This window comes from Lissotriton helveticus, chromosome 2_1 (genome assembly GCF_964261635.1).
Source record: "Lissotriton helveticus chromosome 2_1, aLisHel1.1, whole genome shotgun sequence".
In the NCBI taxonomy this organism is placed as follows: Eukaryota; Metazoa; Chordata; class Amphibia; order Caudata; family Salamandridae; genus Lissotriton; species Lissotriton helveticus.
In genome coordinates, this window is record NC_136059.1 from 1,396,799,323 (window position 1) to 1,396,823,907 (window position 24,585).

The 24,585-nt window shown below is 50.6% G+C and overlaps 1 protein-coding gene across 2 annotated transcripts in view; it reads right to left on the minus strand.

Annotated features, from left to right (window-relative positions):
- LOC144818684 (tyrosine-protein phosphatase non-receptor type 9-like) overlaps positions 1–24,585 on the minus strand; it is a 960,088-nt gene that overhangs the window by 829,225 nt on the left and 106,278 nt on the right. For both annotated transcript variants that reach the window (XM_078676335.1, XM_078676336.1), the window contains one exon: positions 80–220. In XM_078676335.1, coding sequence (XP_078532461.1) covers positions 80–133 — 54 coding nt within the window. In that variant the 5' untranslated portion in view covers positions 134–220. The remainder of the gene's footprint in view (positions 1–79; positions 221–24,585) is intronic.

The following is a 24,585-nucleotide window of genomic DNA, read 5'->3' on the forward strand; positions in this document are numbered from 1 at the left end:
CATGGTGTCCTGAGGCAAGGACGCAGGATTATGGTTAAGGCAGATTACAACTTTAAATACTAGAACATGCTATACCTACCCTATATGCTTGAAATAAATCAATTGCCCTGGATACATCAAATCTTCGAGCCATTAAAAACTTCACAGCTGTGTTCTGAGGAATTGAAACAACATTTGGTTGCTCCCTGTTTTGCAGTTCTGTTAAAAACTCTTCAACTGCCTGAAATAAAAGTAAAAACAGTATTATTATGTGTGGAGTAGTTCATTGAACCAAACCAAACGTTTTGAATCATAAAATGTGTTTAATAGTAGGCGAGCGTTTGTTTTTTGGGTTGTCGTAACATAAGACTTTCCTGAGAATAAACAGAGCCATAGAAAGTAATGTGCATTGCCTTTCTACCAAGTGACATTTGAAAAGAACTACATTTTATTGCTCGAAGCATATTGATTACTGAGAATACTTTGTGTAGTGATGTATCAGGGCTACTTTTAACATGCCTACACATCTCATACTGAATGGAAACAAAACTTATGAAAATAGTTTGATCTATAGTGATCACCTTTAAAAACATCTCACTGGCAACCCTCACAATCTGTTACGAATTGTAAATTTCCTAGACAGAAAGTTCTTGACCGCTCCACAACTTGCTGAAATGTCTCATACTATGACGGTATTATACAGATCCGATAGAAATAACTATTTGATTGATATCTTGGGAGTCCATCAGCATCCGAAGTACCGTAATTTAAATTAAAGGTTTTTTGAGCTTTTCAAAACTAACACAGGTCTGTCACCAACGAACACAAGTCACCCTGCCCTGAGCTGCTTTTCCTGAACTACGCCTGTTATGATTTGTAATGTACCCCAATATAGGCCTGGGTAGTCATCTAACCTTTCACCTACATTTTCCCTGCCATTGTACTACATACCAGTTTTTGGTATTGACCTTTTGCCTAGTTAGGTGCTGCATAAATGTCGAGTGGTGCTCCCAGAAAACTAGCCTCATTTATTATGCAAGAGGATTCTCAGAATCACAGCAGGATTACCATCTTCTGCATAATAACTATGTATAAAGGTCTTTCCTTTTGTCATCCTTGGCCGACATGGCACAGCAAAGGAGAACCCTTGAGGGTACTTTTTGGATGTATAAACACCATACCTTTGATGGGGCGGGTAGAGGAGAAAGACTTCCATGCTGACACACTGACGCAAGACTATGAATTTCCTGCAGTGGTCTGGCATACCCCGCGGGGTGTCCATCGCAGGGTCCTTCATTCTCTCACACCAGGTAATGGGATTGGTTTTATACTAGGGGGATTCTTGGCTATACACATACACACATGCTAGGTACATTTAGGTACATCTAGTTAGGGTCTGAATTATAGGAGTATGCATTCTTACTATCATGTATTCATGTCTGCATATATTAATTGTTTTAGCACTATTTTTTTGTATTTTTTATTTTATACAGTTTTATATAGCGCAAACTTGATCCCGAAGGATATCGGAGCGCTTTAAACATTTTGAGGCAAGAGTAACAAATCAGAACATTAGTCAAACATTGGGAATCGAATAGGCATTGAATCCACTAGAACAAACATAATAGAACAAACATAACAGCTCAATATAACCTGAGTACAAAAGAGTACCAAACACAGGTGGAAGGATAATACTGCATTAAATGGCAGAACACACTTCCAAGGTCATGGAGAAAAGGATTCACTATAATGGAAGGTCTTCCTTCAGATAATAGAGAGGGTGTGCTATGGGTTTCTCTTATAGTAGTAGTACCCAAAAAGGACAGTGAAGGAGCTGCACGCATATGCTTTGACATGCCTCATGCTAACAAGGCAATAGAACGAGAATGACATTCAGGTCCACACATTGCTGACAAGAAAATGCGATTAAACGGAGCAAAGGTATTAATTATCTCACCTTTATTTAAATAAATGATATCATCAGTTAGAACTTTAAGAAGATTGCAGGTACAGTACAACCTTCTCTACACATGTTGGGCTGTTTTGACACTAAAGACTAGGTTTTGGTGTGTCATCCGCTGCAGAACTGTTTCAAGAAGTCTTTCAACGTATCATACTGCCTGTCATGTATGCGTTCAATGACAGCACTGACGTATTGGTTTTCGGAGCTACACATAAAGATCATGATAAAGCTCTTGCACAAGTATGCAGTTTACTTGCTGAAGCAGGTTTGACTTTTAGTGCAGCCAAGTTTGACTTCCATGAGACAAAGCAAAAATTATTTGGCCATATCTTTTCTGATGGGGGTATGACACCAGATCCTGCTAAAGTACAAGTGCTGATCCCCCACAAGATGTTTCATTCCCCCACAAGATGTGTGTTCATTTCTTGGCATGGCCAGTTACTGTTCCAGATATATACACGACTTTGCCACTGTAAGGGCTCCATTGAGAGACTTGACGAAAAGTGTTTCATTTCATTGGTCACATGAATGTGAGAAATGTTTAAGGAAATTAAACAAGCCATTGAGATTGCATATTTCAATCCGAATCTTCATACAGAGGTTGTGTTCCCACTAGCCCAGTTGGGTTAGGTGTCATCCTTGCACAGCACATTGGACAACCGAATGCTCAAAGGCATATTGTGGCATATGCAAGTAAAGGTTTGCTCCAAACAGGCCTTCTCATTCACAATCTGAAAAAGAAAGCTTAACTGTGGTATGGGCTTGTGAACATTTCCATGCATTCCTGTAGAGAAAACCTTTTACGATTGTGCCTGATCAGTACTTAAGCCTTTCTGAATTGTGCCACTTGCAGGCACACTTACAGCCAGTGCACACATTCACCATGCACATACTGCACAACACAACACCTCCTCACAGGTATACATACACCAAGTGCATGCCCTCATCATGCATGTATTATGTAGCACTACATTTTTCATGTACTGCACTCCTCAGTTACACATACATCCAGTACTTGCACTCACCATGCACACACTGCACAACACTCCTCTATCCCTGTATTGTACCCTTCCAATGCACACAAACATCTAGCGCAGAGTGCCCACGCCTGCACTGCATTGCACTTCACACCTAACTGATGTAGTTCAGGACTGAGTTAAGCACACAGCAGCGGATCTTTAAAAAGTGAGTGAGCATGTACGCCTCACTCCAAAGACACAAGTTAACAAGCATTGGAAATGCAATAGGTCTCGCACCATTAGAGTTAGTGCTTTTAGAATTGTTTATGGGTTTTTTTTGTAAATGTTTAGCATTTTTGTTTCCTGTAGCCAATGCTAAAGTATTACAAATAAAAAAAGCCATAAACATTTCTAAAAGCTCTAACTGAAATGGTCTGAGAACTATTGCACTGTGTGAGGGTGAGGGTGAGTGAGGGTGAGTGAGGGTGAGTGAGGGTGAGTGAGGGTGAGTGAGGGTGAGTGAGGGTGAGTGAGGGTGAGGGGTTGAGGTTGAGGGTGAGGTGTTGAGGGTGAGTGAGGGTGAGGGTGAGTGAGGGTGAGTGAGGGTGAGGGTGAGGGTGAGTGAGGTGTTGAGGGTGAGTGAGGGTGAGGGTGAGTGAGGGTGAGGGGTTTTGGGTGAGTGAGGGTGAGGGGGAGTAGTTGAGGCTGAGTGAGGGTGAGTGAGAGTGAGGGTGAGTGAGGGGTTGAGGGTGAGGGGTTGAGGGTGAGGGGTTGAGGGTGAGGGGTTGAGGGTGAGTGAGTGAGGGTGAGGGGTTGAGGGTGAGTGAGGGTGAGGGTGAGGGAGGGTGAGGGGTTGAGGGTGAGTGAGGATGAGTGAGGGTGAGGGGTTGAGGGTGAGGGGTTGAGGGTGAGGGGTTGAGGGTGAGGGGTTGAGGGTGAGTGAGGGTTTGAGGGTGAGGGGTTGAGGGTGAGTGAGGGTGAGTGAGGGTGAGGGTGAGGGGTTGAGGGGGAGGGGTCGAGGGGGAGGGGTTGAGGGTGAGTGAGGGTGAGTGAGTGAGGGTGAGGGGTTGAGGGTGAGTGAGGGTGAGGGGTTGAGGGTGGGTGAGTGAGGGTGAGGGTTTGAGGGTGAGGGGTTGAGAGTGAGTGAGTGAGGGTGAGGGGTTGAGGGTGAGTGAGGATGAGTGAGAGTGAGAGTGAGTGAGGGGTTGAGGGTGAGGGGTTGAGGGTGAGTGAGGGTGAGTGAGGGTGAGGGGTTGAGGGTGAGTGAGGGTGAGTGAGGGTGAGTGAGGGTGAGGGGTTGAGGGTGAGTGAGGATGAGTGAGAGTGAGGGTGAGTGAGGGGTTGAGGGTGAGTGAGGGGTTGAGGGTGAGTGATGGTCAGGGTGAGTGAGGGTGAGGGTGGGTGAGGGGTTGAGGGTGAGTGAGGGTGAGTTTGAGGGGTTGAGGGTGAGGGTGAGGGTGAGTGAGGGTGAGGGTGAGGGGTTGAGGGTGAGTGAGGGTGAGGGTGAGTGAGGGTGAGGGGTTGAGGGTGAGGGGTTGAGGGTGAGGGGTTGAGGGTGAGTGAGTGAGTGAGGGTGAGGGGTTGAGGGTGAGTGAGGGTGAGGGGTTGAGGGTGAGTGAGGGTGAGGGGTTGAGGGGGAGGGGCTGAGGGTGAGTGAGGGTGAGGGGTTGAGGGTGAGTGAGGGTGAGGGGTTGAGGGTGAGTGAGGGTGAGGGGTTGAGGGTGAGGGGTTGAGGGTGAGGGGTTGAGGGTGAGTGAGTGAGGGTGAGTGAGGGTGAGTGAGGGTGAGGGGTAGAGGGGGAGGGGTTGAGGGTGAGTGAGGGTGAGGGGTTGAGGGTGAGTGAGGGTGAGGGGTTGAGGGTGAGTGAGGGTGAGTGAGGGTGAGGGGTTGAGGGTGAGTGAGGGGTTGAGGGTGAGTGAGGGTGAGGGTGAGTGAGGGTGAGGGGTTGAGGGTGAGTGAGGGTGAGGGGTTGAGGGTGAGTGAGGGTGAGTGAGGGTGAGGGTGAGGCTGAGGGGTTGAGGGTGAGTGAGAGTGAGTGTTGTGAGAGAGGGGTGATGAGGCCTGGTTGTTGTGAGAGAGGGGTGATGAGTCCTGGTTGTTTTGAGGTACAGCTGATGAGGCCTGGTTGTTGTGAAGTATCTGACTTTCTTGTGAAGACAAGTGCGTCATAAGCTTAAACGAGAGCCTTGCATTCTCTGTTCCCGATCCTTGCACCCATGCATGGCTCGGGTCTCAGGGCAGCTACCAGGAGTTCTAACAGCTCTCATCAGGTTTCTACAGCTAGTTCCCCGGTTTTGTGGGCTGGGCATGAATAGTGGGCAAGAAACAGCTAATTATAGAAGGGCCGCTTTTGAATGAATGAATTAATAAACCTTTACACCGCAGATATTCAAAGGTCAAGCCACTGATGAGTTGTGATGTTTTGTTTTGTAAGAGGTGTTAAGCTGACTTGCAGGCGCCGGAGAGAATTCACACGGCAATTTGCCCGCCTCCGTTTCAGTTGCAGACTGTTTATGAGCTCAGCAGCAAGGTTTTGGTTGGTTAATCACAGGAACCCTCAAGAGGTGTAGAATTAAATGTTAAACCTGAGGTAGGATGGGGCCTTCCCACGGCTGCATTTATCCACAGTCCGGCTTCCAGGAAGAGGTGAGGTGAGTGGCACACGTCTGTCTCGTGCAGCTTTTCCTTGGGTTGGTGAGCCTGCGGGGGCTCTCGTAAGTCAGGCTGCCCTGTTTGCCTCTGGAGAAAGACAAGCCCTAGCTCGTCTGCAGCGAAAGTGGGGGTGCTGGCTTGTGGCCATGACAGACGGTACACTGAAAAGCAGAGTGGAGGGCGGCCTCTGAATTCCAGCATGCCCTGACGTGTCGGCGGGGACAGAAGTGTATGCAGCCCCTCCTCCCCCCACGCTCAAGGCTGGCAGCCTGAAGGAAGAGACAGCTGGAGCGGTGGGTTATGTGAGGAATCTTTCACTCGAGTGTGCCGGGTCAGAGGCCTACCTCTAGGGTCAGTGAGCAGAGCCTTGTGTAATGTGTGCACCTGCAAACAAACCAGGACAAGCACAAGCGCGAATACACACAGCCCTGTACACACAACGAGTAACGGCTTGAGGAGGTGAGGGAAGGGCTAAAGGCAACAATGTCACCGGGTGAAAAGAAAGAGAAAGCAGGGTAACCTGACCCAGGAGGGGGGAGGAGGGAGGAGAAATGCGTCTCGGCTGGAGCAGGGGGCGGAGCAGGGAGAGCGGGCTTAGAAATGTACTTCACACGGCCGGCCGGTCGTGAAACTGAAAGCATGGCCGGCCGGCCGTGAAAGCCTTTGATGCCGCAGGGGGTGGAGTGGCACCAGCTGGGAGAGTAGGCAAGGCAGGCGGCTGGGGGCATGTGCACGCGCTTTTAAGCTCAATGCGCATGCGCATTGAGCTTAAATTTCTCGTGCACTGCAAGGAATCGCCACGATTCCTTGCAAGTTGGATAAAGAGTGGATAAGCCACCATAGTCTCGCTTGCTCGATGCGCATGCGCATCGACAGGCGAGACCTAAAAAGGACCTTTTCACTCCAACTGATTATTACATGGAATGCTGTGATCACCACTCTTGGGCTGCTTAACTCCTGAAGGTAGTAACCTTCCACCACTATGAAGGTAGCGATTTGGGCCAGCCAAACAAGACTCCAATCCATGATACAGGCTCATGTCATAGCACACACATGATCTGTGTTTGCCTATGACGATAAAAATCAGCATTAGGGATCCAGACAACAGTGCAGTTGGGCACCCGGGCATAGGCGCGTGTCCATTATCACATAGAGGACTTTTGCATCCCAAAAGTGGTCCAGTGATTGATTTCATCTCAGCTAGACTACTGCAATCCATTTTTCCTTGGAATTCCCAAATACATATTACATCTCCTCCAACATATTTAGAATCCTGCTGCTTGCTTTACTTGGGAACCGAGGAAAAAGTACCCATATCTGCTATCAACATAGGTCCATTCACTGACTGGCCATTGTCAAAAGCAGAATTTTCACATCTCTAGGACTCTGTCAGTGTGCAATCCACCAAGTTACTCAACGTATACTGAAACCTTATTTTTCGATTCTTCCCGTCACATTCCATGCTCCCCCCCACTCTTATTACTTTCAGCAGGGTCCTAAAATTTGGCCAGTGAGGCAGGGGGCTCATGCCTACTTGACTGCCGAGGCCTGGAACTCTCCTCCCTGAAACACAACCCACATTATCCGTCATACAATTCAGGAAATTCCTTAAAACTATTTTATAGTCCTCTGTATAAATTTCACATCTCGAGGTCAGTGTCACAAAATCAAGTTCCTTTATAACATTTGTGCTTTGCAAAATCAAGTCTATCCATTCATTCATTCAAAGCTGCAGGCAGCAGGGGCTGTGGTTGTGGGTGTTTATGTTGCTTTCTAGTTAAAGGAAGAGGATTATCTTCTTGAGGAGGCAGAGGATGAAATTCTTAGGTCCAAGACTCCAACTGCTCAGAAGGCAGTGAGACTGTCCTCCTCTTTCTTCTACTCTCTAATGACTCTGGCATGTGTGGCCTTGATATTATGGCAACCTCTGACATCAAGAGATTACTTTATATTGACGGGGAAGCATTAGCGCTCATGATGGTAAAGCCCTGATTGAGAAAGTTGCCCTTAAATTGGTGGAAGACAGTTATTGTGAATGGACCCTCAAAGTCATACAGGTCCCTGGGAAGGGTGTTGACGTGTTATGCCTTGACTTGAGAAGAAATGACAGTGAAGACCCAGCTCTTTAAGACATTGTGGCAAGTCAAAACTGGTGAGGGTATCATCTCTCTCAGTTCTTTTTTTCTGGAAAGGGCCACAGATAAGCTTAATCTCTTCTAAAAACATTCTTTGTGATTTGCTGAATGTTGTTATTTTGGCCTTGATCTGCTCAGCCTTACTTATGAATTCATATAATGTGGAGTCATTCTGTGGCTTGGAATTCAGCTAGAGAGAGTACATTGGGCAGACAGAATGCTGGTGGTATGTTCTATTGAGAACTATGTAGAATTGTTTGCTTGATATCTCACAACATCGACATATGTCACACTCCTGTCACATTAATAAATGATGTGAGAAAGTGATAGACAGATAACACAAATTGTAGATTTGTTCTTTCACGATTTTTACCACCACAGTATGGAACTTATCAAACAGAGCCAGTTAGGTGGATAAAAAGGCAGCTGAGGAAATGTCCGAATTAGTCAAAAAGAAGCAGCATTTCTGTTGCAAAATGAAACTAAAACAGGCAAATTGTGTTCAGAGATTCTTGCGCAGAGAGTGGAAGAAATGGAATGCCTAGCATTCAAGATGGACTGAGGAGGGCTTTTCTCACAGCAGCGACCAGTGCAGGTAAGGCAGTGGGGCAGGGTGGGATTTTGACAGACGATGATGAGGGAATCCCCCCCAACCTAACCCGGTCCCACCGCTTTTATGAGCCCGAGTGACTGAGCGAAAAGTACTGTACTGTTTCTCAGATCCCTGAGGGACGGGGTTGTCATGTTCGATAGTTGCCAGAAATTATTCTCTCCTTGTTAAGAGGAGTTTACAGTGGCACTGCGAGCTATCTGGCATACAGGTGAGCATATCTGGTGGGGGTGTCTGGAATCAGTCTGGACACCAATTGCGCAGTTTATGTTGTCTAAATGCGCAGATCAGATATAGATTTATAGAAACTACATGACAGCCTATCATATCAAATGGGTATCGTTTGGACTCGGATACCAGCACCTTCATTTTTTAAATACGTCTCCTTTAAGCATAGTCCTCAAGAACATGCTTAAGATTGGTTACATGTAAAACCTAGGGAAACGAACCTTGCATAAGGACAGGCTGAGTAATAAAAAGAGCCATAAAAGAATAGTGGCTCCATCAGGTCAAAGTGACCTAGAAGACCGGGATGTTTAGGATATTTTTTGCAAGGCTGATGTGAAAATTCAAGACATGCCTAATCAGTAATTAAAATACCTTCTCAAAAGTTGTACCTCGCTCTGGGAAGGTCTGGAGGAGTCGTACCCTTTCCTGCAGACTTGCCACTGACCAGAAAAGCCATGCAAGGGTGCCAGAATCATCTACCGTTTGCCTTATCTGTGGCCAGTAAAAGTAGTTGACCAACCTATGACAGGTTGTGGACAGCTACAAAGTAATCTCAATTCAAGTAACTAGCCTGCACTCCTGCTGCTTGTCTAATTGAACAAATACAAAACCTTTAAAAAAAAAAGCATAATCAATGTGTGCTGCTTTGAGCAAGGACCTGTTCCTGTTCAAGTTACTGCAATGCAAGATCTGTGCACATCAACAAACGCACTTTCAAAAAGCACACTACTCTTAGGGCCACATGCATCAAACTGTGCATTTGCGATTCCTAAATTGTGATTGTAAAAAAATCGCAATTTAGGAATCGCAAATGCTTATGCATTTAGGAATTGCAAAATAAATTGCGATTCCTACACATTTCTTATCAAGCAATTGCTTCCTATTCATTCCCATGTGCCTAGAGGCCCATAAGAATCAATGGGAATTGCATGTGCAATTTCCGAGTACCAAATAGCGCATGCAATTTCAAGGGTGCAAGGGTGCCAAAGGACACCCTGATGCTCCACTGAAATTGCAATTTCAGCACATTTTGCACACACACATGCCCCAAGGACATGTATGTGTGCAACAGAGAACTTTGAGAAATTAACTTTTGTGCATTTTTTTCCAGTCAGTTTATAATGGAGAGTGAAGTTTAGTATGTATGAACACACATCTTTCTGTGAAGGTGGTTTTGTCACTGGGTGTTCATAAACCAATCTTTTAGAAAGTGGCTGAGTTTTGTGCTCTGAGCATTTATGTATGTCTCTGAAATGTGGATTGGCTGTCTGGAACTGAAAGGTGAGAGGAGCTAGAAGTGGTCTTGACCCAGGGAGGGGTTGAGATGGCACCAGGCTGCCCTACATCTAGAGAGTAGGGGAGGAGAAGCCTGTGAGATGAAAAGCCCTGGACTGGTGCTATAAACCAATTAACCCATCTCCTACTGAGTGATTAGGGATCCAGGCCCCCAGTATCAAAGGGAGAGAGGTGACACTGGGAGGGAGGCACCCAGAACTGATTTAGAGAGGGGTCAGAGACCCCTGAGCACATACGAACTTCAAAGACATTAAGGAGTATAACTTGGAGAGTTGAAACCCCTGAAAGGGGGAATGAAACAGATATTTATTGAGACTGTAAAGGCTTGGACCCATTCTGTGGTCAAGAGGAACCTCTGCTAAAGAAGGAGCATCTGAAGAGACTGCTGTGGAAGGACCAATCCTTGCTTCGTGATCTGGGGCTGGTCTGCAGTTTGCTGTTCTGACTAAGGGAGAGGCTGTTGGGACTGTGCTTGGAGGCGCTGGGTCCCCCTGCTTGAAGAAGACTGTGCTTTGTGCTGTGTCTTGTAACCCCTAAGGGTCCGAGGTGAGCTGGCTCCCTGTTTGGAAATACAGGATCATAAAAGTTTCCGGAGAAGTCTCAAGCAATGCGGTGTGCATGTGCTTTTGCAGCTTGAGACCCTCAGAAGTTGTGCTGTGTGCTCGTGGGCACGCAGTAGTAAGCTAAGTCTCGGACGAGCTGGGTGCATGTCGAAGTGCAGGCCAAGGCATTGGTGAGGAGTGACTGGTCGTGGTGTGCACAGAGAGACGAAGTGAGGCTCGGATGCGCAGTGTGCGTGTCGTGGTGCAGCCCGGGTGTTGGTGAAGAGCGCCGGGGCCTCGTATGCACCAAAAGAAGAAGTGAGTCTCGAACACGCTGGGTGTGTGTCGTGGTGCAAACAGGGTGTTGGTAAGGAGCGCCTGGGCATCATGTGCACCAGGAGAAGAGGTGAGACTTGGACGCATAAAGTGCGTGTTGTGGTGCAGCCAGGGCGTTGGTGGAGAGTGCCTGGACATCATGTGCACCGGGAGAAATGAGAGACTCGAACACGCAGGGTGCGTGTTGAGATGCAAGCGGAGCATTGGTGAAGAGCGCCGGATCGTCGTGAGCACCAGAGAAGAGGCGAGTCTCGGATGCGCGGTGTGCATGTCGAAGTGCAATCTGAGGTGCTGCTGAGGAGTGTCTGAGGAGGTGGGTGTGATGGAGCGAGGTACAGAAGATTTTGTGTGTACCCCATTCAAATCAATCACCCACCATAACAAAGTAAATATATTAATTTTGATTGCTGTGTATTAACTAAAAACACACACATTACATGTGGGAAATGCGTTGCACTAACATGGTTGATTAACATATTAATTATGATGTAAAACTAATGTTTAATCTATTTTATGCATTTAAGTGGTGTAATAAGTGCATGTCTATGTTGTAATGTACATTGTGCATGCTGCTTTTCTGCTTCATTTTTAATGGCTTGCAGTGTGATGCTTTTCTGCTAGGTAACAGTTTTAAAGGATAAATATTAGCACTGGTGGGTGGGGGGACAGAAAACACTTATATTCTGTGTATTTACATTTTCTTTTTGTGTTTATCGTATTTTTGGCTGGTTGCCAGTTCTAAAATGGCTTCGCTTTTCCCGGTTCTGCGCAGTCGAAAAAGCTTACATCATCTGGCTGAGAGAAACTCGTCCATGCTCTGTGCTTCACTGAAAACTTTGTAACCTCAGCTGACTATGTTCGAGGCCATTTGATATGAATGTCGGTGAGTGGCTCTGAGCCAAAATGATAAAAACGAGAACAGCTGAATATCTGCCAAAGAGAAAAGTCAAATGCCTTCCAAATAATGACCACGTGAAAACAGCTGAATCATTGCCAATGAACATTTAAAGGCCTGATGATGAATGGGTACAGTCGAACTTGTATTTATCACTTTGTCAAACAAAGTTATTCACAGACATCCTGGAAGTTGAGAAGTGCATGGACAGTTGCATTTGTATCTGTCAGCTTTTTAATCAGAAAGCTATTCATAGACATCCTGAAAGTCAAAAAATACATTGTCAATGAACGGACATCCTGAGAGCTAAGAACTGCAATGTCAAGACCAATCAGAGAAAGCGAAACGGCAAGAGTTGAAACATTAGAGGGTAGAGAGCCAGCAAATACAGTATAAATATCAGACCAAAATTGGGTTTGGGAGTCAGAGAAAAGCTGAACGCAGAGATGCTGATTGCACTGCAGCTGTTTGCAGAGATGCTGGGAGCCTGAAACTATGCCAGAATGCTCACTGATCTGTAGGTTGGAGATCATTGCGGGACACTTGCCTGGGTAAGAGATTGCGCTGAGGAGGCAAGAATTAGTTAAGTATAGTTTGGGTTTTAGTGCTGGGTAGGAAGGTTTTAGTGTAGAAATCTTTAGAATTAAAAGCATGTTTTAACTATGGTTCTCTGATCTTTTTCATGAAGAATTTCTCTTTCAGTTACACGACCAAGCATGGGTTGATCTTTTATTTAGAGAATAATAGAATTAATGTGAATCTGAATTTTCTCTTCATGACTTTTATTGAACAGGTTCTTTATTTATTTCCTGAATAAATGGCAATGCTCAGTGAGAATTAACAATGACAGAATAAATGATAATTGTATTTTATGCAAATTAATTATATAAAATCTTTTAAATGATTTCAGGTGTTTGTGATTCTTTTAGAGTCAATTAATTATGCAAATTAATGTATTGTTGTTGACAATCATCATCAACTTGCTCAACCAATTGGTCCATCGACCTAATTGGCGGGGTACATTGATGCATAGATTAGTTAGTAGAATTATTGATGAAAACAAAGGTTGGTGTTAAAATATGTGCTTAAAGGTATCCTGTCATAGGAGAGAATTCACTCAACCCATTTTTTATAAATATTTGCAAGGGTCTGGGGTAAAGTGACTAGGTGTTTTGTACTTCGGTGTTATGGGCCCCACCGGAATGACCTGGACCCTGGGTTGGTGATATTTCTGGATAAGCGCTGCATCAGGTGCACCGAATTGGAAGTAAAGTCTCCACAGTGCTGAGGGCGGATCTCGGTGTGGACTAAGACCGCCGGAAGGAGGGCCAAGTCATTGGGCCCTCGAAATCAACTGCAGCGGCCCGGACCGGCAGCCACGGAAGAGCTGAGCCACCGGCCCGAGTTCGCCGCACCCCGTGATGGAGTTCTGGATCAAGGCCCAAGTCGCTGACGTCGGGGAGGAGAGTGGGGTCGCGCTCCCTCAGGTAACGTGGATCAACGGGTGGGGTGCGGGCCCGGAGGGACACTCTCTCAGCCCCCCGTTTCAGTCAGATGCGGGAGCAGTTGCTTCAGCTCGGATCTCAGCTCTGGCTGACCCAAGGAGGGGCAGTGCTGGAGCCAGAGTGGGAAGAAGTACTTTTGTGTCATCATTTGATCCATAACGGGGGCACTGTTAACATGGCACACAAAACTGTCGTATTACAATTTGCATTATTGCTGCTAACGAACCATCGAACGATCGTATGACACCTGACCTCATTTTGACTAACTACATGCTTGCTGCGCTACGCACTGCATTATTTTTCTCTTGCATATTACCTGCTTGTAACGTGGCGCATTGCATTATTTCTTCAGTGTACAGTATCTGAGTATAATGTGGCCCAGTGTATTATGTCTTCATTGCACCGTACAGGATTGTAGCGAGACGCATTGCTTTGTTTCTTCCTGGTACAGGGCATGCTGGTGGTGATACGCATTGAATTATTCCTTCAATTGCAAAGTACATGGCTGTGGCACTACGTATGGCATTGTTTCTCTGTTGCACAGTATAAGAGAATATTGTTACGCATTGCAGTATTTGTTTCCTTTTGCAACGTCTGTGATTCTAGCAATGCGACTGGCCTAACCTTTTGGAAACAGTTAGAAGTGAGCTTAACTGTTGGTTAGGAGTGGTAGTTGGGATTAGAACCTACCAACCAACCAGAAAGAATACTACCCATTCTTATATGTTGATTTTGTATCGTATGTTCGTATCGTATAATTGCTTCTATAAAGATTTATCAGAACTCGTGTGGAGTCTATTTGTGGTGACATCATGGGGTTACTGTGAGCATGGTTGCACATACTGAACACTGGTGCCTTGGAGATAAGCCTGACAGCTTGTGCCAAGCTACTAAGGGGGTGAGCAGGGCTATCTCAGATGGTGTCCTTACTTAGCCTGACGTTGAAGCACAGGGGTCGGGGACGCTCGCCTCCAGCATTTGGTGGAAGCGGTAAGCGATACGGACCCCCACTTCCAACAAGCGACATATATATTTGAGCTACGAAAAATCAGGTACTTTTCGTCTTTTCTAGTTTCAGTATGCTGATATTATCTAGGGTGAAATGATGTTTCCTAAAACCTGCTTGTTCTATGGGTAGAATTTTCTCCTCAACCACCTAATCTGTAAGAGGATCTAAAATACGGTGAGCAAATATTTTCCCCACCGTGTCTAATAGGGCTTTTGGTTGGTTATTGCCCGAATGAGGAGTATGACCCTTTTCATATAATGGAATTAGAATACTGACGGGCCAAGATGGGGGCGTCTTCCCCTGCAGGTAATGATAATCAAACAACGGTGCAAGATATGTAGCCCACAGCAGAGTCTCTTTTTTAATAACAGTCATAGGGATTTCCTTGGGGCCCATTGCTCCTGAAACTCTCATGTTTTTTAATAAGACCTACAATTTCCGCCCCTTTACTCACAGACCCATTGTTTATGGCGGCTCTTCAATCACACATTTCCAAGTATTTTCAACTGAGCAACGCTGACCAGACGAGCTGCGCTTGCTCCCGAGACACCTTAAAGCGGTCCATCAAGGCAATGGCTAATCTGAATAAGTTGAGGCATAGGGAACAGGAACCCCTGGAGAATGTACATATAAACTCCAAATGGACACTAACAAACGGTCATGTTACCAATTGGCAAACTGAACAATATAGCCAGTAACAAGAAATAACCAGTTATTCCCAGAGTCAAGAACACCTCACATTATCCAGGCAAAAAACAATGGATGCACCATACATAACAGTTGCAACAGGAACAAGAGAATGTATACACGAAAAACATTCAAGTCTCCACAGGGCGGGTCATAACCACTAAAAAATAAAATAAAGCTGGAGGCTTTTCAATACTATTTTGCTGCTCTTTACACAGCAGACTCTTGTGGGATGATGAACAGTCTAACTACTTACCATCCATATCTCTTCAATGCCTATCCTGTGATTAATGTGCCCATCACTCAATTCCAGGAATTGTTAGCTATCAAATCCATTAAAATGCACAAAGCACCTGCTCAGACAGCTACACAAGATTTTTTTACAAAGACTTTGCTACTACTCTAGCTTCGCATCCAACGGATATTTATAATACACTCATAAGGGAGAAAAGGTAGCCCAAACAATGAGTGAGACTAACACCAGTTTAATCCCAAAACCGGGTAAAGACGCTGTGATTTGTGCCTCATAAAGAAAAACAGCACTTCTCAATGCAAATTCCAAATTACACTCAAAGTTCTTAGCTACAAGACTACATCCCCTTCTTCCCGATCTGGTACACACACTTCAATAAATCAAGATCCATCTTGAGCACACAAACATGATAATATTTGGTGCATGGTCCATGTTAGAAAGGCGACCCCGGGGGAGGCAGAAGATGTCTGACTGACCACCCCTAGGTCCACCTCTCCGTTGAGAAGTAGCCGAGCGTTACTGAGAGGCCTCCGGGGTGAGGGCCTTCTCCGAGGATCGTACAGCAGAGTAACCACACACCACAAATGGACACCACACAAGAGGTCGAGTTCGTAAGCTTTATCAGGAAGTAAAGGCCGCTGGTTCCCCGCGATATGTACAAGTAGACCGAGGGGTCTGTAAAGTCTTGAAAAAGGGGGGTCAGGGGAGCGGGACAGTCTCGGTTAGGGGGTGTGAAGGGATACCCTGCGCACAGCTCTCAATCCTCGAGCCGGGGGTTCCGAGAGGTTGAGCCGCGGCAGCGCCAGCAGGCTCCCAAGATGGTTCGGCAAAAGGTGGGCCGCGCCAGCAGGCTCTCAAGATGGTTCGGCAAAAGGTGGGCCGCGGCAGCGCCAGCAGGCTCCCAAGATGGTTCGGCAAAAGGTGGGCCGCGGCAGCGCCAGCAGGCTCTCAAGATGGTTCGGCAAAAGGTGGGCCGCGGCAGCGCCAGCAGGCTCTCAAGATGGTTCGGCAAAAGGTGGGCCGCGGCAGCGCCAGCAGGCTCTCAAGATGGTTCGGCAAAAGGTGGGCCGCGGCAGCGCCAGCAGGCTCTCAAGATGGTTCGGCAAAAGGTGGGCCGCGGCAGCGCCAGCAGGCTCTCAAGATGGTTCGGCAAAGGTGGGCCGCGGCAGCGCCAGCAGGCCCTCAAGTTCTCTTCAGGTTCCAGGAAATGAGTTCTTCTGGGGTCGGCCGTGACAGCGTCAGCAGGGCTTTCCAGTCCAGGATACAACTGACGTCCTAATCCAGGGCTGGCCCAGATATAGGACTGGAGTCCTTTGATGTCCGGACCCTCGCGCCTGGGGGTCAGAGGGGCCGGGATGATGGTGTCCAGACACCCAGCAGGGGGGTGGAGCCAGCGCCCAGGGAGGCCGGAGGGCGATCGAAACCATGTCTGGGCGGTGCTGAGGCCTGGGCCGGGACCGAGGCCACGTGATCGTGGCGTGGTGGGCCCAAGATGGAGTCGGGCGCAGCCTCGTGCTTCGGTCGTGAGGGGCCCACGCTGGAGCCAGGTCGGTAGTGGGGGGTCCGGGATGGTGGCCGGACCAGCAATGTTGGGGCGTGCAGTGTCGGGCAAAAGGGCTGCCCGATGCTGGGTGGAGGGCCGATGTCGTCCTGGACCCACCATGCAGGAGGGGTAGGACCACGCCATGAGGCCGGGTCCAACACGCGTCCCCCCCAGCTGAAGGCAGGGGAGAGTCACCCATCTTCTTGGGGATTCTCCTCGCCGAGGCGGAAGAATCTGGAGAGGCCGTCAGCATTGGCGTGGTCGTTGCCGGGGCGATGCTCCACAGTGAAGTCCATCCCTTGCAGGGAGATGGACCATCGCAACAGTTTCGGGTTCTCACCCCGCATCTGCATCAACCACCGCAGGGGCCGGTGGTCGGTCTGGACCCGGAAGTGGGTGCCGAAGAGGTAGGGCCGGAGCTTCTTTAGGGCCCACACGACGGCGAAGGCTTCCCTCTCGATGGTGCTCCATCGTTGTTCTCTGGCCAGCAGCCACCGGCTGATGAAGGCAACGGGAAGGTCGACTCCCTCAGGGTTTACTTGGGATAGGACCGCCCCAATGCCGTGCTCCGAGGCGTCGGTTTGGACCACAAACTCTCGGCTGTAGTCGGGGGCCTGGAGCACCGGGGCGGTGCACATGGCAGTTTTTAGAGTCTCGAAGGCTGCTTGGCACTCTGGGGTCCAGCACACCTTCTGGGGTAGCTTCTTGGAGGTCAGTTCTGTGAGGGGCCCCACAATGCTTCCATAGTCTTTGATGAAGCGCCGATAGTATCCTGTGATCCCCAGGAAGGCTCGGACGGCTGTTTGGGTGATTGGGGGCTCCCAGGCCCGGATGGCTTCAATCTTTGGTTGGAGGGGAGCCACCCGGCCGCTTCCCACCTGGTGTCCCAGATACGTCACGGACCCTTGGCCGATCTGGCACTTGCTGGCCTTTATGGTTAGTCCGGCCCGTCGGAGGGCCGACAGGACCTCCCGGAGGTGGGTCAGGTGGGCATCCCAGCGGAGGCTGTACACTGCAATGTCGTCTAGGTAGGCGGCACTGAACTCTTCTAGCCCGGCCAGCACTCTATTCACGAGTCTCTGGAAGGTGGCCGGGGCGTTTTTCATGCCGAAGGGCATCACCTTGAAGTGGTAGTGGCCATCAGGGGTCGAGAAGGCTGATCGCTCTTGCGCCCCAGGGGTGAGGCCGATCTGCCAATATCCGGCCGTGAGATCGAAGGTGCTGAGATACTTCGCGGCCCCCAGGCGATCGATCAGTTCATCCGCCCGGGGGATGGGATGGGCGTCGGTCCTGGTGACGGCATTCAGCCCCCGGTAGTCCACACAGAACCGGAGCTCCGGGGGCGTGCCAGGGGCGGCGGCTTTAGGGACCAGTACAACTGGGCTGGCCCACGGACTGTCGGAGGGTTCGACTACCCCCAGCGCTAGCATCTTGGCCACCTCGGACTGGATGCAGGCCCGAACTCGATCGGGCACTCGGAAAGCTCGGTGTCTTACAGGCGGGCTGTCTCCGGTGTCTACATTGTGGACACACCACCGGGTGACTCCAGGGGTGAGGGAAAACAGATCTGCGAACTGCCCCAGCAGCTGCCGGCAGTCATGGTGCTGCTCCGGGGTCAGGGTGGAGGAGAGCATGACCCCTTCGATGGAGCCGTCCTTCTCAGTGGTGCTCATGAGATCTGGCAGCGGTTCGGAGTCGTCTTCAGCTCCTTCATCGGTCGCTAACAGCAGGCTTAGTTCAGTGCGGGCAAAGTGTGGCTTGAGCCGGTTAGCGTGTAGAACCCGGAGGGGGTTCCTGGGGGACTCCATGTCCACCAGATAGGTGACGGGACTCTTACGCTCCACCACTCTGAAGGGCCCCGTCCACTTGTCTTGGAGGGCACAAGGTTCAACCGGGGACATGACCCAGACCTGCTGGCCCGGTTCTAATTCGATGGACGAGGCGTTCTGGTCATACCAGCGTTTCATCTCCTCCTGACTGGCTTCAAGGTTGGCTTTGGCAAGTTCCCGGAACTTCCGAGTCTGGTTGCGGAGGGTCAGGAGGTACTGGTAGACATCTGGTGGAGCACCTCGGGCAGCCGTCTCCCAGCCTTCTTTGACCAGGCTGAGGGGGCCCCGGACCGGGTGCCCATACAATAGTTCGAAGGGGCTGAACCCCAGGGACTTCTGGGGTACTTCGCGGTACGCAAACAGGAGGCAAGGCAGCAGAACATCCCATTTGCGTCGTAGGGGCTCCTCGAGGCCCTTGATCATTCCCTTCAGTGTTCGGTTCAACCGCTCCACAAGTCCATTTCCTTGGGGGTGATACGGGGTGGTGAACTTATATGTGACCCCGCACTGTTGCCACAGGGATCGCATATACTTGGAAATAAAGTTTGTGCCCCGATCACTCACGACTTCTCGGGGGAAGCAGACTCTGGAGAAGATCCCCATTAGGGCTCTGCCTACTACTGGGGCCGTGATGGTTCGGAGGGGGATGGCTTCCGGATATCGGGTGGCATGGTCCACCAGCACGAGGATGAAGCGGTGTCCTTGAGGGGTGCGGGGGTCCAGGGGCCCCACGATGTCTATCCCCACTCGCTCGAAGGGGGTGGTGACCACGGGAAACGGCTGGAGCGGGGCTTTGACTTTCCCCCCGCTCTTCCCGCTGGCTTGACAGGTCGGGCAGGATCTGCAGTGATTGTGCACATCGTTGCGCATTCTTGGCCAGTAGAAATGAGTCACCAGGCGGCTGTAAGTTTTGTCCTGCCCCAGGTGCCCGGCGATGGGCACATCATGTGCTAAGTTCAAGAGGAAGTCTCGGAATCGGAGGGGGGCGACCAGCACCCGGCTGGCCCCTAGTTCGGCAATCTTCTGTTCACTGTAGAGAAGGTCGTTGTCCCAATAGACCCAGTGGGACCCCGCAGGGCCTCCAGCGGCTTGAGTGGCGGCTTGTCGTCGAATTCCCTCGAGGGAGGGACAGGTGCTCTGTTCTTGTCGGAATTGTTCGCGGGTGGGGCCACCTTCTTGGCGCCGTTGAGCTTGTTCTGGAAGGTGGCCGAGCTCGGTGATTTCCTCATGGCTGGGCCCCGGGGGCCCGGGTTCAGGGTCGGTATCCTCAGCGACGGCGGGCGGTGGAGGTGCGGGCCACTCCGGCTCCTCGATCGGGGCTTCCTCCGTGGGGGGGGGAGGCCCGGGCGGACATGGAGCGGGTGGTCGCACAAACCCACTCGGGAAGGCCTAGCATTCCCAGATGCTCTCTCCTCTCTACGCCGGCCCAGAGGGAACTCTCCAGGTCGTTCCCGAGGAGGCAGTCCATGGGGGAATCGTCTCAGACAGTCACTTTCAGCATGCCCGACACCCCTCCCCATTCGAAGGGGATGCGGGCCATCTGGCACAAACTTTCAGAGTTGTCAGCCGACCGCACTGGGCACAAGACGTTGGGGAGAATTTGTTCTGGTGTCACCAAGTGGCAGCGGACCGCCGTCACGCTGGCTCCAGTATCCCGGAGGGCTTCGGCCCGGCGTCCATTGATGGTGACCCATTGGCGGTATTTCTGGGTGTTACCTGGGATCGGGTCTCGGGGGATCATGTCTCGATCACCCAGGCATGCTAAGATCATGGCTGCGGGCTCCCACTCGGCCTGCTCGGTGTCGTCGCCTTCTTCTTCGCCTCCCTCGGCACTCAGGGCGGCGGCCACGATCTGGCGGCCCGGGGGACCGGAGGTGCCGGGTCGCTGGTTCATCGGGCAGAGAGGGTCGTTCGCATAATGGCCCTGTCGCTGGCATCTGTGGCACGTAACATTTGGGCGGGGCCCGGGCCTGGCTGGGGGGCCTCCCCTCCAACCCAGGGATGGCGACGGGGAGGTAGGGGATGACCCCACGGGGGTGTCTCGGCCCCTGCTCTGGCCTCCTCCGCCGCCTCGGGGTCGGTGGTTCCCCGGGGATCCCCGGCCGTAGTCTCCCATCGGACTCCGGGGAACTCGGTTGCTCACCCATCTATCCGCCTCGACAGCGAGTTTTCGTGGCTCTGTCAATTTGCTGTCGAGGATGTGCTGCCGGAGTTCGACGAAGCAATTATTGGAAAGATGCTCCCATAGGATGAGGTCGACCAACTGCTGGTAGGTGGTGACCTGGCAGCCTCTGATCCACCCTTCGAAAACTCTGCTGTAAAAGTTCACGTACTCCACCCAAGTGGTACCGGGGATTTTTTTTACAGTCTCGAAATCGCTGCCGGTACATTTCGGGGGTGAGTCCGTAGCGAGTGAGGAGGGTGGTCTTCATGTGTTCGTACGAGGTCATCTCGGCGTCGGGGAGCTCTAGCAGGCCGTCTCTCCCCTCGTTGATGAACTTTCCCCATAAGCCGGCGCCCCAGTCTTTAAGGGGTACTCGATGGGCGGTCATGGCGACCTCGTAGGCTTTGAACCACTGTTGGATGTCGTCGTTCTTATAGTATTCTTTGACGACCTCCTTGGGTATGTGCACCTTCGTGTCCCCCGGCGGGGGTGAGGCCTTACCCCCGGCGGTGCCGGTTTCTGTTGTCTTGGCCTTGATTTCCAGTGCTTTGAGGCCGCGCTCATGCTCGAGCACGAGTTTCTTTTCTTCGAGGTCTCGTTGTCTTCTCCTTTCCTCTAGGTCTCCTTCCAGCCGTAGTTGCTCGAGGGCTAATTTCCTTTCTGCCAGCTGTATCTCTCCTTCTTGTCGGAGTCGGGCGAGCTCCAACTTGTGGAGCCGGTTCCTCTCTCGTTCTCGGGCGTCTCCGTGGGGGAGGCCCGTGTCTAGGTTTGCGGTTCTTTCCCCCGCTGGGTTTGCGTCGGTCTCCGGGCGTCCATTCGGGCCCGGGTTATCTTCATTCTGGGGCGGCGCGTTATCGGCGTCCGCCCAGGCTTGCAGGGGTGATTTAAAATCTTCTTTGGTGTTGAGGCCCGTGGTAGCAATGCCTAGGTCCTTGCAAAATTGTTTTAATTCCTTATGGCTGTAATCTTCCATCTTTTCTTTCTGGAATTCCGCTGTCGGTCTGGTTTCCCGAGTAGTCATGGTCGCGGTGTGTTTTTTCTCGGTAGTGAGTGAATTACTCTCTGTACGATCTGCGTCGGCTCGGATCCCGTCGCCTGCCACCAATGTTAGAAAGGCGACCCCGGGGGAGGCAGAAGATGTCTGACTGACCACCCCTAGGTCCACCTCTCCGTTGAGAAGTAGCCGAGCGTTACTGAGAGGCCTCCGGGGTGAGGGCCCTCTCCGAGGATCGTACAGCAGAGTAACCACACACCACAAATGGACACCACACCAGAGGTCGAGTTCGTAAGCTTTATCAGGAAGTAAAGGCCGCTGGTTCCCAGCGATATGTACAAGTAGACCGAGGGGTCTGTAAAGTCTTGAAAAAGGGGGGTCAGGGGAGCGGGACAGTCTCGGTTAGGGGGTGTGAAGGGATACCCTGCGCACAGCTCTCAATCCTCGAGCCGGGGGTTCCGAGAGGTTGAGCCGCGGCAGCGCCAGCAGGCTCCCAAGATGGTTTGGCAAAAGGTGGGCCGCGGCAGCGCCAGCAGGCTCTCAAGATGGTCCGGCAAAAGGTGGGCCGCGGCAGCGCCAGCAGGCTCCCAAGATGGTTCGGCAAAATGTGGGCCGCGGCAGCGCCAGCAGGCTCTCAAGATGGTTCGGCAAAAGGTGGGTCGCGGTAGCGCCAGCAGGCTCTCAAGATGGTTCGGCAAAAGGTGGGCCGCGGCAGCGCCAGCAGGCTCTCAAGATGGTTCGGCAAAAGGTGGGCCGCGGCAGCGCCAGCAGGCTCTCAAGATGGTTCGGCAAAGGTGGGCCGCGGCAGTGCCAGCAGGCCCTCAAGTTCTCTTCAGGTTCCAGGAAATGAGTTCTTCTGGGGTCGGCCGTGACAGCGTCAGCAGGGCTTTCCAGTCCAGGATACAACTGACGTCCTAATCCAGGGCTGGCCCAGATATAGGACTGGAGTCCTTTGATGTCCGGACCCTGCCGCCTGGGGGTCAGAGGGGCCGGGATGATGGTGTCCAGACACCCAGCAGGGGGGTGGAGCCAGCGCCCAGGGAGGCCGGAGGGCGATCGAAACCAGGCGTCCGGGGACGGCTGGAGGGCCATCGAAACACCCTTTCCTCTGGGATCTGTCGAGTGGCCACTCGACCACCTGGGTGGATCTTGGTGCCTCGATGTCTGGGCGGTGCTGAGGCCTGGGCCGGGACCGAGGCCACGTGGTCGTGGCGTGGTGGGCCCAAGATGGAGTCGGGCGCAGCCTCGTGCTTCGGTCGTGAGGGGCCCACGCTGGAGCCAGGTCGGTAGTGGGGGGTCCGGGATGGTGGCCGGACCAGCAATGTTGGGGCGTGCAGTGTCGGGCAAAAGGGCTGCCCGATGCTGGGTGGAGGGCCAATGTCGTCCTGGACCCACCATGCGGGAGGGGTAGGACCACGCCATGAGGCCGGGTCCAACAGTCCACCTAGGTGATACCAGCTATACTGGCTTCATCAGATGCCAAGAAGGTGTTCAACTGAATGGGTTGGCAGTTTTTCACAAATTTCTATATACATTTAGGTTTGGACCTGCATTATATCCATGGCATAGGCAGAGTACCAACTCTCACCTTAAGGGTCTCCTAAAATGAACAACTTTTACTCTCACAATGGAACATCATGCTGGATAGATGCAATCTTCTGGAAAAAGTTTATAATATATGGTAGAGCTGTAAACTGATCATACCATTCTGTGCTGTAAACGGATCAAACCATTCTGTGTTGAGATTCTTGCTGCCGTGTACTGGATCCTGGGCTACCCCATTCCCCCTAGATATCTCTTAGTCAGCTGGGCCTTCGTGCCCCTCTTTTGTAACACCAGACTAAGGCAGATCACTTGTTAGTGTTGAATTATTTGGGGGCTGGAAAATTACTTCAGTCTCCTATTGGATGAAGAAACAGCCTCCACCCATCTCGCTCTGGCATCTAAGACTCTGGAATGAAATGGCGGTCCTACCTGCCGACTCATCTGTGAGACTCCTATGGCTTATAATTTCTATTATTGGCACTCAAAGACAGAGTTGGTTGGTTCACCGGTAATCCTATGAATCTCTGGGGTCACATTTCATCATTTATTATGAATAAGATTGTTAGACCTGTCATTCTTTGAGTGGTCTCCCCCCAGCTTTTTGCCTGCTTACATCCACTTTTTGCTGTATCTTTTTAACCCCTTGGCTGCGGCGGTAATTCCGCCACGGCACTGGGGTGGAGGGGGGTCGCACGGCACCGCCATGCTTGTGCCGGAACCACTCCGTCACGAGCCACGGGCGCGCTGTGCTTATGACGGAGTGGTTCCGCCAACTCACTAATTCGCCCGCACAGGCGGGGAATCAGTGCCGCGTGGGCAGAGCGGCCACGGCATGACGGAACCACTCCGTCATGAGCACAGCCCGCCCGTGAGGGAGTGGTTCGGTCACAAGCATAGAAGGGGTTAAAGGACTTAGGACTCTGAGCACTTTACCACTGCTAACCAGTACTAAAGTGCATGTGCTTCTTCCCTAAATATGGTGGCAATGTTGTATACATGATTGACATATTTAGTTTACCTGCAGGTCCACTGTTAGGTGGTATGCCATATAGCCAGGGACTGTAATCTAAATGCTACTAGTGGGCCTGAAACACTAGTTGTGCCACCCACAAAAGTAGCCTTTCAAATCTGTCTCAGGCCTGCCATTGCAGGGCGCATGTGTGCAGTTTACTGCCACTTCGACTTTGCATCCAAAACTCACTGCCAAACTTACTCCCCTTTTCTTACACATAGGTCACCCTATGTATCCCTATGGGTAGGGTGCTGGTTAACTAAAATCTAGGACATGTACTTTTAAGTTTTAAATTTCCTGGTAGTGACTAACAGCTTAATTCATTTTTACTACTGTGCAGCATACGCCTCTCATAGGCTAGCATTGGGAAATCCTTAACACACTTGTAAGCTGAAATTCCTGATTAGAAAGGAGTAGGTACATCATGTTTCATATCTTTGGAAGGGTAA